Genomic DNA, 13,542 nt, shown 5'->3' with positions numbered 1-13,542 from the left:
AAGAACTTCAGTTTTGCTTGCCTTTGCGTCGACCCTTCCTAGCACAATAATGCACGGTTGGGAGGAAGCAGCCCAGTTCCTGGTTCCCTACCTTGTGCTGGAACGAGGAGAGCAGAACTCATCTGCAGTGCTCGGAGCTGTCTGGGCTCCCAAGAGACCGGTGAGCGGGCAGGCAGCCCAGAGCCCGGGAACGCAGCCGCACGAGAGACAGTGCGGAAGAGCTGCAGGCAGACCTGCTTGGAATGGGAGAACTTATTTGAAGTGATGGACAAAAATTTCTCAAATGGGAGTAAAGAAATGCACCTACAATTTTAAGAAACTCAACACATTCAACAACAAATGTAAAGCCAGGGACACCCACAGCAAACACTGGAAAACTGAAGGGCAAAGCGGACAGCCCTAGAGTACAGGACTCCGCAGTCCCTCACTCTCTGGAAGCCAGCACAGCCAGGTAGATCAGGAGGGAAACTGAGGACTGGCACAGCATTACAGACCACTCGGACCTAAAACAGACAGACAACATCCCCGCCAACAGCAGCAAAATACACGTTTTCCTCAAGTGCACAGGGAACATTCTCCACAACAGACCACGTTCTGTAAGGCCACGAATCAAGTCTCAAAACATTTTTTAAAGACTGAAAGCACACAAAACATTTGCTCTTCCCACAGTGGACTAAGCTAGAAATCAGAGACAGAAGGGAGAACTCCTGAGTCTGGGAAAAGTTGAGCAGTTCCGCACCACAAGGGAAAGCAGAACCTGTCTGGAGGCGTATCAAAACTAAAAGCCGCGCTGACACGGAAACTTGCAGCTAACAGACGCTTACATTGAAAAAGAAGAAAGGTCTGAAATCAAAAACCTACCTTATACCTTAAGGAACTAGGAAAAGAAAAAACTAAGCGGAAAGCTGGCAATAGGAAACAGTATGACAGCAGAGACCGAGAACAGAAAACAACAGAGAAAGCCAATGAAGTCAAGAGTTGGTTCTGCCAAAAAAAAAAATAGTCAACATAGTGGCAAACCTTCAGCTAAATGCCTATGGCAGGGGAAAGAGGACGAGGGCTTTCTTTTTTGTGGGATTAAAACAAATTTTTTAAAAAATCTCATTTCCACACCAAAATATCAGAGGCCAAGAAAATGTAAAGTCGTGAGTTTATTGCATATGTAACAAAATGAACCTGACCTCCCGGGTCCAGCCTGCTGTACAATCACTGTTGGTTGTGTGTTTCCAGCTGGTTCCATAACCACATTAAATAGAACTAGTATTTCTTTAAATACTTTTGATTTTTGACATAAAACAGAACATTAGTGTACAATTTTCACAAAATAAATCCGCGATAAAAACAGTGGGAAGAATAACAAGGATAGCAGCAATACTTAAAAACAAGACGTTACAAAATAAATTAAAAAATACATTATAAAGTGGTTGAGAAACAAAAATAAACAAATTTTTAAAATTCATACTATGTGTCGGGAAGGCTGCCGTGTGGCCCACACCTGGCTGCAGACGGGGCTGGGGGGCGGGGCGCCTCCTCTGCCCAAGGCCCTTCCTGCCAGATCCGCTCGGAGGACCCCCTCACCTGAACTGGGACCACGCGGCCGAGCAAGCTGAGGGAACACAATCCACCTGGTGGGCAGGTCCCCCCACAGGACAGAGCGGTCCTTCCTGTCCCCCAAGCAGCCCCTTTGTCTTTCCTACCTCCAGCACTGGCAGAGCGGTGGTTGGCTACATCCCTGAGGGTCGGCTGATGACCGCTGGTGAGGACCAGCCTGGAAGCGGGGCCCCTGAAGCATCTGGGCAAAGAGGTGAGTGGGGGATGGGCGGGCGGGGACTACCGTGGAGGGGACGAATGAGAGCTTGTGGGAGACGGGGTCCACATGGACCCAAAGCGGAGTGACCGGGAGCTTTTACCAACTGTCTGCCACACTACTCTTTGGGTGGCCCGATCCACTGTTGATCGTGAAGGTTCTAGAAGGGCAGTGCCACTGACACAGGCCCGTTTGGTGAGAGTCAGCGAGGGCTCTGGAACATTCTGCTCTTTCAGGCTTCACGGTCACACACAGCTGAGGAGGGGCCCGCGTGCAAGGAGAAAAGCAGAGACTCGGGCCTCCGCCTGCGGAGCTGACGCCGGACACAGGCCAGCAGCCCAGGGCCGCCCGGTGCACTAAGGGTGGTTCCCCTGTTCCTCCCAACAGCAGGAAGATCGTCGGGAAGGAGCCGAACCCAGCATTCCCACTAGAGCCTCGTCTCCTCACTAATTCCTGCAGAGTCTGACCAACACCAAAAGCAGCAGCCGGGCTTCCTCCCCCCTCAGTCCGGAGGTGCTCTCCGCTCGCTCGGGGAGCTCTTCTCGTCACGCGGTTGGGGTTCGCCTACGAGGGGAAGCCTCTCGCCTCTCTGGGCGCAGGTCTGGCGTTGACATTTGCTCACTCTTCCAGAGGAAGATTCCGAGGGAGGACTAGGGCATCAGGGGGAGCCAGCTTCGGGCACGCCCTCACAAGGATCATGGTAAACGAGACACGAGATGAGCCAAGCTGGGGCAAGGCAGAACTTCTGAAAGACCACGCCCACCGCCCGGCCTGGACTTCCTGAATGGGTTTGACAGACACACGGACATCGCTCCTAAGGAGCCCAGAGTACGCACTCCCGCAGCTCCGGGAACCCCCGGCCGACAACCCCCGTCCCCCGCCCCCAACGCCAGGCAGACCCTGTGATCCAAAGAGGGCCCAGAGCTGCCCTCGTGAGCCCCAGACTGCTTCGGGGCAGCCCGAGGACCCACAGCGAGATGAGAAGGGGAAGCGCGCCTCCCGACCCGCCACAGTCCGAAGGTGTCAGAACAGAGTCGTCCAAAAAGCTGCTTCCAAACCCCATAGCCGGATGCCAACCCCTAACTTCCAAACCAACAGCAGAATTTCAACAGTGAAATGTCTTGCTCGTGAATTCCCGCACACTTGCCCCCAAAACGAAAACAGTAACAAAAACCAAACAGGACAGCTGGCTGTCGCTGCCCTTCGCGGAAGCCAGTCTCCGCTCGGACCACCTTGTCAAAATACTGCTGCGACTTGCTGTGCAAACTGGAAAGTGGGGTGAGAAACCCGGGCTCCGGCTTGCGCTGGCCTTGCGCAGCCCGTGAAGATGTCTGGGCAAGGGGACTGAGCAGTGACTGCTGGGTCGCCCTCTGACGCTCAGAAGATGACCAGAGTGAGCCAGAGCGGAACCGTGCTCCCCCGTCTACTGTCAGGTTTGCATTAAAACAGTGACTCGGGGGTGGGGGGGGTGTGCTGGGGTTAAGTCAGTGAGGTCAGCCGGTCCCCCCTCCCTTTGAGGTGCGTCTGCACCCAGCCAGCAGCTAGAACAACAGGCTTCTCTCTTGTTAGTTCAGCTCTTAGCAACTTCTGCGCAGAGGCTTTGTTAGTATTCAGTGACCCAGCCGACACCCGGGGGTGCGGGAGCCCCAGCCTGGGACTGGCCGCGAGGAGTGGAGGCTGGTTTGGTCTGTTCTCGTATAAACTCTGTTATGTGGTATTTTCACGGGAAAAATATCCCCAATTAGATAGATAACGTGGCCAAAGGGACTCTTAAAAAGAAAGATCATTTTTCTCTATGCAACACAAATTTTTCAGCCAGGATCCCCTGAAACCTGCCCCCAGGCCCGCAGCCGAGGCTGCCCCAGCCGCTTTACCTTTCCAAAAGGGAAGCACGCTTCTGCAGCAGGCTTCCCGGCGCGGCGCACTGACCGCCGACCACACGGTTCGCTTTCAGTTAGAAATTCATCTGGCACCCGGAGCAAGCGGCGACGATGGGTTTGGAGTTTGAGCTGCTGGACTTGCAAAGGGGCCTCGGGACCATTCTGACACAGAATAGCTGGCAGAGCCACCAGGTACGAACCCTCAGTAAGCCAGGCTCGGTTCCAGAACGTGTGGGTCGGTCTTCCTCTAGGGACCACAGGGCAGTGAGCCCATCACCGTTTGGGTTCCAGTCATAGCGGAATAGCCCGTGTGACCGAAGCCCAGTGCTAAACCTGGCTGCGTTTATTGGATGGGTGCTGGAAGGGGATGGGAGTCCGTCACAGAGGAGGAAAGTATGTGTGGGAGCCACCGGCCAAAGTCCCCCCCACCCCCTCGCTCCCTCAACGAAAAGGAGGGGAGACAACTCTTTGCCTCCGGTGACCTAGGGTTCCCGGGCCTCAGCCAGCCCTGCAGGAGGCACACAGAAAGCTTGCTTTGGGTCTGGTGGTCATGAGCTAGAATCTGTTGCCTTTGGTTGGTCTTCACTCCACAGCAAAGCCACACGTCTCCTCCACGGCCGTCAGCAGCTTCTCATAGAGCTTCTCATAGGATTCATACGGTGGAATGTCAATCCGATTAAAGCTGGAACAGGACAGAAGAGCGGGAGAGTCACTGCTGGGGGGATCCGGACCCAGGACCTGCTTCAGGGACAAGGACAGGCGGGGGCGGAGCATTCGTGCCCCCCGAGCTAGCAGAGAGTGGTGAGTGTGTGTGTGTGTGTGTGTGTGTGTGCATGGACAGAGCCAAGAAAAGGGGGGAAGCATCTCCTTGCCTCGCTGGGTGAGGAGGCAGAGGCAAGCTCTCTGCTCCCCCCAAGTCCTCTTCTGCTCTGAAAGCAAAGATTTTTCATTGCACACACAGCAACACAGACCCTAAAATCTTGAAAACCAAAATTAACTCAATTACTATTTCTTGGTTCTATGAGGACAAAGCTCTCGGCTCGTTTTGTGTGTTGTCTTTGAGGAAAATTATTTCGTACAAAACACCACCTTTGCAGAGAGCCCCGCAATCCAGACCAGCTGACAGGTCACCCCTACCTCCATCTACTGCACGCCCAGCCGATCCCCCGTGACTTGATATGAGACCAAAGGGGGCAGTCCGGAGTATTTCTTGCAAAAACAAGCTATAGCTCAAAACTAATAAAATAGCAAATCCCGGACACGGACATGAAATGAATAGAAATGAGGGAGGAGATGAATCAACATCTCCCTGGGGAAACTCATCTCTACTATTGTGTTTAAAAAAAAAACTCTTTAAGAAGGATATTCTCTCCTAACAAAAGAAATACAGAATTCTGAGAGGCCATAGAGTGACTAAATTACAAGGGGTTAAACAGCTAAGGATTTTTTTTTTTTTTAAGATTTTATTTATTTATTTGACAGAGAGAAACCAAGCAGGCAGAGAGAGAGGAGGAAGCAGGCTCCCCGCTGAGCAGAGAGTCCAATGCGGGACTCGATCCCAGAACCCTGAGATCATGACCTGAGCCGAAGGCAGAGGCTTAACCCACTGAGCCACCCAGGCAGCCCAAGGATGGTTTTTTGAGAAAGAATTGGGGTGAATGGTGGGATAGTCTGGGCGGGGGGCTTCAGCATCAGATGCCGCCGCTCATGGCTGTCGTGTTCCAGCACGGAACTGGGCCAGGCCTTGGCCACAGGGAGGCGAGCAGCTGCTGAGAACGGATACGGTGCTGCTGGGCCGGCCGCGCCGGGAAACGGGAAGCCACAGCCCCGGGCTCCCACCCCGGAACGTTCTGTTGTGCCCCGTGCCTCCCAAGGACCAGGACCTGGCTCTCCTGAACTAGACACGCTGGCCTTCTCGGTACATGGCTTCTGAGACAAAGCGTATGTAAGTAACTTGATTTTTAATCTGCTGTAGATACTATTTAAGTTCAAAGTCTGGGGAAGAAATACTGTTCAGTACACAAGATGCATCATCACAGACTAAGTTCCCAGAAGGAAAATGGGGTCCCAGGAAGTGAAGGCGGGTAACTCCAGATGAAAACCTACAGTTTTAGGGCACGTGGATGGCGCATTCGGTTACGCGTCTGCCCCTTGGTTCCAGCTCAGGTCCTGATATCAAGCCCCGCATCTGACTCTGAGCTCCCCGCAGAGTCTGTTCCGGTTTCTCTCTCCCTCCTTCCCTCCTCCTGCCCCTGCTCGCTCTCGATTTCTAATTAAGTCTTAAAAATAGAAACTATAGAGTTTTGGGGGCGCCTGGGTGGCTCAGTCGGTTGAGCGTCCCAAGTATCGATCTCAGCTCGGGTCCCGATCTCGGGGTTACGAGACCCAGCCCCGGGTCACATGGACATGGAGGCTGTTTAAGATTCTCCCTCTTCCTCGGCCCCTCCCCACCACTCACGTGTACTCGCTCACTCTCTCTAAAAACTAAAATAAAAAAAAAATTTAAGAAGAGAAACTAGTTTTCCTGCAGAGAGGGACGTGTGTGCTCGCGCACAGGAAGACAAGACTGGACCTGCCGGAGCGCCAGGCGACACGAAGCCCATGTCACAACGGACTTCTGACAACCCTCCTGCGACCCGCTGCCGAGTGCTCCTTCTGGCTGATGCTGGGGCCATCGCCAGTGGCCCCGGGACGCTGATTAAGGAAGCGGAGCGCTCCATCCCAGAAAAGAGCTGCGACAAGTCATGCAAAGGGCAGCAACCCCGGAGACAGGCTCCCGGGGAACGGGCCTTACCAGGTATGGGCCTTCGGGAGGTTGTCTGTGTTGGCGTCGATGAGGTGGATGGTGAAGAGCCGGGGCCCTGCCGCGCCTGTAGAGCCTTACGAGAAAACATTCTAGTTAATGCACGTCAGAGGCAGGGCCCGACCCCGCTGCCCACCACACCCTCAGCCTAGTGCCGGGGTGGGCTGTGCTGCCCAAGGTCATGGGCTTCTTGTGGCAGCATAAGCCTCTGTGTGGCTTAGCATCTGCTGACCGTGGCTATCCAGGGGCCTCTACCAGACATTCTAGAAAAATCACAGGGCAAGAGCAAAGACTGGTGAGAACTCTCCTGTGCCCCGGCCACGAACCCACTCAAGTGGGGGTATCTGAAGGGTAAAGTCCTTAAACTACCAGTGATACTTTTTTTTCTTTTTTCTTTTTGGAGAGAAATTTTTAGCCAGCAGGCCCACTACTGGCAGAGGAGCAGAGCTATAACAAAAGCAAGACACGGGGTCACAAAATCTCCCCGGGAGAGTTTCAACAGGAAGAGGAAAGGACACAACACCTGGGCCGAAAGCCCAAGGGGACGGAAGGAACTTCTGTCACTCAGAGACGTCCTGGAAATACGGAGACGTCTACAGGGAATATTCTATACGTGAAATGTGTCTGCTCTCACTACTAATATGCAAAATTCCATGTACTAGGTCTAAATATACAATTATGCCATACCTTTTTCTTTCTTGCTCTCAGGGTTATCAAAAATCTAGATGTCAAATTTTTTTTTTAATCACTGTCAGAAGGGCTGAGAGACAGGACGGATACCCAAACTGAACAGTGGAGCCTATCGGGCAGTGCATTTGCACAGAGAACAAAACCGAGTCCCAGGGAGGACCCCTGGCATTAATGACCAACACAGGAGCCAGAGACGTCCATCTCCTACGTCTCAGGCCAGGCCTCTCTCCCCCACGCTCAGGCCCGCCTTGAGAGAACCGCTGTCAGACTCAGAAATGAATCCGTGGTGCACGTCACGAACTCTGATCTCTTTCCTCAGAGCCTTGCTGCGCCTCCTACCCTCCCTCTCAACCAGTTCTGTAGGGGAAGGCGACGCACTGGATCCACAGGGCCCTTCCTCGCTCAGGTCTCGCCCGACCCCGCTGCGAGCAAGCACCGGGCTGGCCGGCCCCCGGCTGCAGACTGCCCCCCACATCCCCCTCCTTCCCGAGCCCGTGACCCGCAGGGATGCTGGGAAAGGCGGGTTTGGCAGGAAGCTGGGCTGTGCTGACATTCTCTCCTACATGTTACGGGTGTGTTCTTGGGCAGAGGCTCACACAGCCTGGAGCCCCAGAAGCCAGCATCGGATGGAAGAGCCACCAGAGCTCCCCACGTTCTATGCAGGAAAGAGGGTCTCTACGGCCCCTGGGGGGTAGGGTAGCCCCTTCCACAATGCTAGGCAGTTGTTCTGAGGGAACACCGACCACACCCGTCCCTAGCAGACGTTTCTAGAATCCCGGCATGGCCTGGCAGGGGGCGCGCCTGGGGGAGATGCCTGGGGCCAGGAGCCCCGCCTCCACGTCAGTCACCTTGCAAAGCCTTGAAGCCTTGGAGAGGGACCCGGGTGGACCCCGTCACGAACTGCAGGAGCCTGGCCCTCCTCTCCTCGTCGAAGGTCTCCACCGCCTGCCAGAACCAGCGGACGATGTTGCTGTCGGCCCCGCAGTGCTTCAGCCGCGTGTTGGACTTCCAGTCGCTCACGTCGATCTTATCCAGGCCGCCGATGATCAGCTGCGAGGGCGTTCGGCAGCAGGTCAGACCCCAAACCGGGGTCATGACACGCGCCCCCGCTCCAGCTCCCAGGACGGGAGAGGAGGAAATTCACTGTGTCTGAGTAAATGAGCCCCGGGCTTGGACAGGCAGGGAGCACGCGGTGTGCCCGATGCTGCCGCGCTGGGCTGCTTTCGGACCTCCAGCTTCGGGCTTTCTCACAACCACAGCTCAGCGCTGCATCACAGCGGCGAGGAGTCGGTACGGGAGAACCAGCTGTAAAATGGGGCCTCATCCCAGGGACCCCGGGGGCTGGGACCAGCAGAGGTTGAAGGCTGGAGTGGAAGGTCCACGCGGGTGGGAGGTGCCTCACCGGGGACAGAAAGACAGAAGGATTTCATAGCCCCGAGCCATTCGGCATCAGAGGCGGAACCCGCTGTGTTCGAGCACTTGAAGTGTGATTAGGGGAGACAATAACACTTTGTTCCGAGTCTAATAATAGCCAGAACAAAAGCAGAAAGCTGATGTGCCGGGGGAACCTGGTTATATGCGAGATAACTTCCTCGGTGCGAGGGGACTACACTGGAGGGGGTTAGGAACCTCCACTGACAGAGATTCTGAAAAATAAGATAAGCCACAGAACACCCACACGACGTCCAGAGAAGGATCTGGACTGGCTGCTGCCAAGCAGACAGACACTCACTCTAGCCCTGTTATTCTGGAGCCCCGAGAGCCCCGGCCCTGCTGGGGAACAGGGGAGCCTCACTCTGCCACCGCATGTAAAACAAGAAAATAGGGATCACGCTCGCGACCTTGACTGTGGACTTGGCTCAGCCCAGTAAGCACCCACCTCCAGTTCCTTCTGGTCGAAAGGCTTTAGTAAGTGTTGAGGAATGAGTTCATTAAATCCTTTCTGGAGAGCTAAGAACTGGGCTTCGATCCCCCTCATGAATCTCCAGTTTACGTACAACCTGAAAGACAAAGTCCCAGGAGTTGGGAGGCGATACCAAACGGGGCAAGAGAACACTTTTCCCTCCGTAGCAGGGTCGGCCATCATCTGCTGAACCTCACCCCGCCCCACCCGCCGCCAGGCCTCCCCGGGGTGGTGGTGTTTGGGGGGAGGGGGCATGAACCCCCCCGGCAGCTGGTAGGACCGGGTTAAAAATAAGTCAGTCAGCCCAGGCCTGGACACATTCCGAAGCTTTACTAAAAATAGGCCTGACCTGTTAGTAAAGTAATTCTTTACTAAGAATTGACCTGACCTGTTACAACGATTCTGGCCATTGTTTAAAAGTAGATTTGAAAGTAAGATTCGGGGACATCATGAGAGCCACACACCAGTCAGGCCCCCCAAACACTCCGACGTGCCCACAGGCTTCCAGATTTCTAGTGTCGGCAACTCGTCATTTCTTTGCCGTCAGAGGTGGGGCCACGATGGAGCAGACTTCCTCGAGACTGAACTCAAGGAAACTTCCAGGCTCCACTTCTCTCCTACACTCACCACTTCACACCCATTTGCAATCCCTTGTGCCACTTGGGATCGGGGTGGGGGGGGATCATTACTGCCCCTTCAACAGGTCAGGCCTGGTGGCATCGGGGCTCCCCCATGCAGAGCCCGCAGAAGCCGACAGTTCAATTACTGTGATTCTGGCCCCACGTGCTGACGGGGACAGGGAAGCCTCTGACAGTGAAGGAGCTGTGACCTCCTAAATGTGGACCCAGCTGTGCCCAGGACGGTCCTGGGCCACCCGGATGCCCCAGTGGCGGCCACCATCCCCTGGAACATTACCGGACATATTCTTTCTTGTTCTCCTCTGTGACAGGAACGTTTCGGCCGTTGGGCTTCAGTTCATGCTGAAGAATCCTCCCGAAGGCATTGTGCTCCACGCAGAAGGTGTGGTCCAGCACGGGGGTGATATCGTTCTCTCTGTAGGAGTTAGGACAGAAGACGGAGGTCAGACCTTTGCCGCAGCACAGCAGAGAACAGAACACGAGCGAGGAAGATCCAGGGGACAGACAGACAGAACTGACCGCCTGCCACCCCAGAGCTGCAGGAGGAGCTGCCGCGGGCAGACACAGAGCCTGTGCCAGCGCAGGGGTGCGGATACTGGGAGGAGCCGGGGGACCCCAGCTCCACGTCCATGTTCCCCCGACCCTCGGCTTCCCCCTTCGCAGGAAGGTGACGGCAGCCCTACCATTCTGTGATTTTACAAGACATGGTGACCTGATTGCTTTGTCACCTGAGTCTCTGAACAGAAAGGAGGGATTCACAAAGAGCGGAGTCCAAGGAAAAGCCACCTGCAGGGACACACACCTACACGAGACCGCCCCCCCTTTAAAGCGGCCACTCACACAAAGTGGCACTTGAGAGAGTTCAAACGGCCCCCTGCCCCTGCCGCACTTCTGGCAACACAGAGTGAAAGCTCTCCCGTGGGCTGGAGGCCCGCCCCTCGCAGACTGCCCGTTCCCAGTGGGGACACGCGAAGTGGAGCCGACAGAGCACAGGACACAACTGAGTTCAGCTCCTCGGCGCGCCCTCCCCCTGCCAGAGGCTGGATCTCTTGCTCCTGTGGACTCGGCTCCCTCCCAAGGACCGTGTCCCCAGGGATCGGGGCCGACTACTTTCAAAAGCGTTTTAGGAGACTTCTAAAACAACGGTGACGAAATGGAATTTTTCTTGATCTTTTTCTTGTATCAAATACTTTGACATAAGGTACTTTGCTACTAATTTTGTTTTTGACTTTCCATCTCCCCATGAGAGTCAAAAGCAAACCACCTGCCCATCTGTCTGGCCAAGGATTACAAGGATGTGTGATCCTTAAGAATTTGAGGAGACAGGGGAGGGGTGTCTGGGTGGCTCAGTGGGTTAAGCCTCTGCCTTTGGCTCAGGTCATGATTCCTAGGGTCCTGGGATGGAGGCCTGCTCCCTCTGCCTGCCTCTCTGCCTACTTGTGATCTCTCTCTCTGTCAAATAAATAAAATCTTAAAAAAAAAAAAAAAGAATTTGACAAGACAACAAAAGAAATTAGTCTATAAAGTGAAACTGGCCAAACATCATGAAGAATGTTAACTGAGTATTTCTTATTCGATCTACTTTTATGCATCTGGTTGTGAAACAGCATTTTCTTTCTCTAACTTCACACCCACCCCTCAAAAACAATCACATGCACACACACATACACACATGCGCAGAACGAATGTATCTGGCGTACAAGAGGGTGGCTGTGCACGAATTCGCCATTGTCCGAACAGCAAGGCTGTACTTACAGAATCCACACTAAGCTCTTATGTAATTCTGGATCCACCGACTCCAAATCTGAGAGCTGGATGGGCTTCCCCAGGAGCTGCTTATAGAAGGGAACCGTGAAGCCTCCGTTGATGTAGTGTCCGTGGAACACAGCGAGACCCATGATCCGGCCCACAAAGTGGAAGTAAGATAGATGGTCCTGTAGGAGGCACCAGAGAACACGAAGTCATCAGAAGAAGGCCCGGCCAAAGTGGGAACCTCGAGCTTCGGGCTTTCTCCAAGCTTCTCCAGAGAATGAACCGTCCCATCACGACCGAACACAGACTCGGTTACTCACGGGCTGTGCTCACCGACAGAAAAAGGAAGGCTGGTTAGATAGTCAAAAGCCAGAGCTCGTGTTTTGTAGAGATCATCTGAGCATTTGAAAGGCCCTTAGTTCAAACACCTCCTCCGGATTGCGACATCATTTGTGGCACTCGGTGTAGAAGGAAAATGCAGAACCCCTTACTCAAAAATTAAGAATTTCAACACGGGCAATGGCAGAATCAAACCAAGCACAGGCCCTTCTAAGTGCAGGGCGCCTGGGGAAACCCTCCGCCTTCTCACTGTGCTACCAGAAAGAGAGCAGAGGGCAATCCCTCCCGAGTCCCTGGAGAAAGCGGAAGAGAAAAAATCCGAAGAAGGAAGACAAAATGAAAAAGGAACATAAAGGAAAATCCTCTGCACATGAAGCACTCTAAAACTAGAGCTCTTCTGGCTTTTAACAGGGAAATACACATCTCTGCTTCCAGTTGGAATTATAATCGGAATTCATCAAAACCTCATTTCCATTTAGGCTCTGTCATATTTGAATGTTTGTAGAGTAGAGCTGATCCCAGACTTCCTCAGGGCCGTGGGCTCGGCAGCAGTGACCACAGGACACGGCCCCACGGGGAGAGCCCTCCACACGCCGGCTGTCTAACCTCAGGCCGGTCACTCACTCCGCGCTCACGTTTCCTCTCAAACGAGCCGCTAAAAGTGTCCACACTTGTTGGCCACAAGACCAATTATGGAAAATTCTAATTTTGACTGGGAGAAGACGGATTTCATAGCCCCGGTCTCAGAATGACATGATCAGCAAATCCTCCGACCTCGGTTCCCTCAACTGGCGAAAAAGTCCGAGCAGTTCAGTTTCACTCTTGCTGTCTTTGAAATTAACATACCCTGTGATCCCGGGCCTGGGAGAGAAATCATTCCCCTTAATCTGGTTCCCACTCGGCCTTTCGCTGTCTGTTTACCACAGACTCCGAGCAAGTCCAGATCGAACAGACCGAGGATAGAGACCAAACCTGGAAATCCATTTTTTAAAATGTTCCAATTTGCCCTTCTCCATTCATGAATACTTACGGGGTTGATTGAGGAATCTGGGTTGATCTGCAACATGTAAATGTTGTCTGTAGAATATTGGAAGAGTCCGTAATATGGATTCAACATTTCATGGCACAGTAAGTAAAGCCACTCCCTAGGAACAAGAACAGTGGAAAGGCATTTCATACGTGCGAGAACGTCCGGTCTTCGGTCTTACCAGACAGACGGGTTCCCTGTGTCCTGGAAGGCCCCACTGGTGGGGATACCCTGCTCTGAGAGAAGGGGCCCAGCACAGACTGGGAAGGAACAACTTGCTTCTGGCTGAATGAGAAATAATGGCTTTTCTGGCCCTGACCCTGCACAGGTTGGAAGCTGAGGAAGACCCGCACTGACCCGAGTCAGGACCGCCTCCTCGAGGCAGTCCTCTCGACAGCTACCTGGTCAGCTTTCCTGCACCTCAGCTAAAATTCTCTCTGCTACTGTGCAGAGACACACATCTCGGGTGATGACGCTCGTGCTGTGGTAGTAACAGACAAATGTACTGTAAGAAGGACCGAGATCCTAGTTTTATTTTAAAAAGCGTGTGCGCGTGCGCACATACACACAAAACAGGAAAGCTGTCTACAAAGAGCAAAGAGAAAGAGGGGGACGATTTACGCTGACAGTAGTTAACTTGAGAATTAACATTCTGGGGCATCTGCAGTCTTCTTTTGCTTCTTTCTAGAAAGTTCTTCAATTT

General features: G+C 53.6%; 1 protein-coding gene across 5 annotated transcripts in view; it reads right to left on the bottom strand.

The window, feature by feature from the left end:
- Positions 1-1,132: 1,132 nt before the first annotated feature.
- The window catches only part of SMURF1 (SMAD specific E3 ubiquitin protein ligase 1), a 106,627-nt gene continuing 94,217 nt past the window's right edge, over positions 1,133-13,542 (bottom strand). For 4 of the 5 annotated variants that reach the window (XM_045075112.1, XM_045075109.1, XM_045075111.1 and 1 more), the window contains 7 exons: positions 12,843-12,957; positions 11,477-11,655; positions 9,999-10,136; positions 9,060-9,180; positions 8,029-8,230; positions 6,482-6,566; positions 1,133-4,369 (listed from right to left, as the gene is read on the bottom strand). In XM_045075112.1, coding sequence (XP_044931047.1) covers positions 4,270-4,369; positions 6,482-6,566; positions 8,029-8,230; positions 9,060-9,180; positions 9,999-10,136; positions 11,477-11,655; positions 12,843-12,957 — 940 coding nt within the window. In that variant the 3' untranslated portion in view covers positions 1,133-4,269. The remainder of the gene's footprint in view (positions 4,370-6,481; positions 6,567-8,028; positions 8,231-9,059; positions 9,181-9,998; positions 10,137-11,476; positions 11,656-12,842; positions 12,958-13,542) is intronic. The other variant, XM_045075110.1, reaches the window with a different exon arrangement.

This window comes from Mustela putorius, unplaced genomic scaffold (genome assembly GCF_011764305.1).
Source record: "Mustela putorius furo isolate JIRA1106 unplaced genomic scaffold, ASM1176430v1.1 tig00000139_pilon_pilon_pilon, whole genome shotgun sequence".
Taxonomy (NCBI): domain Eukaryota; kingdom Metazoa; phylum Chordata; class Mammalia; order Carnivora; family Mustelidae; genus Mustela; species Mustela putorius.
Note: the sequence above shows the minus strand (reverse complement) of the source record. Positions and strands in the feature narration are given on the sequence as shown.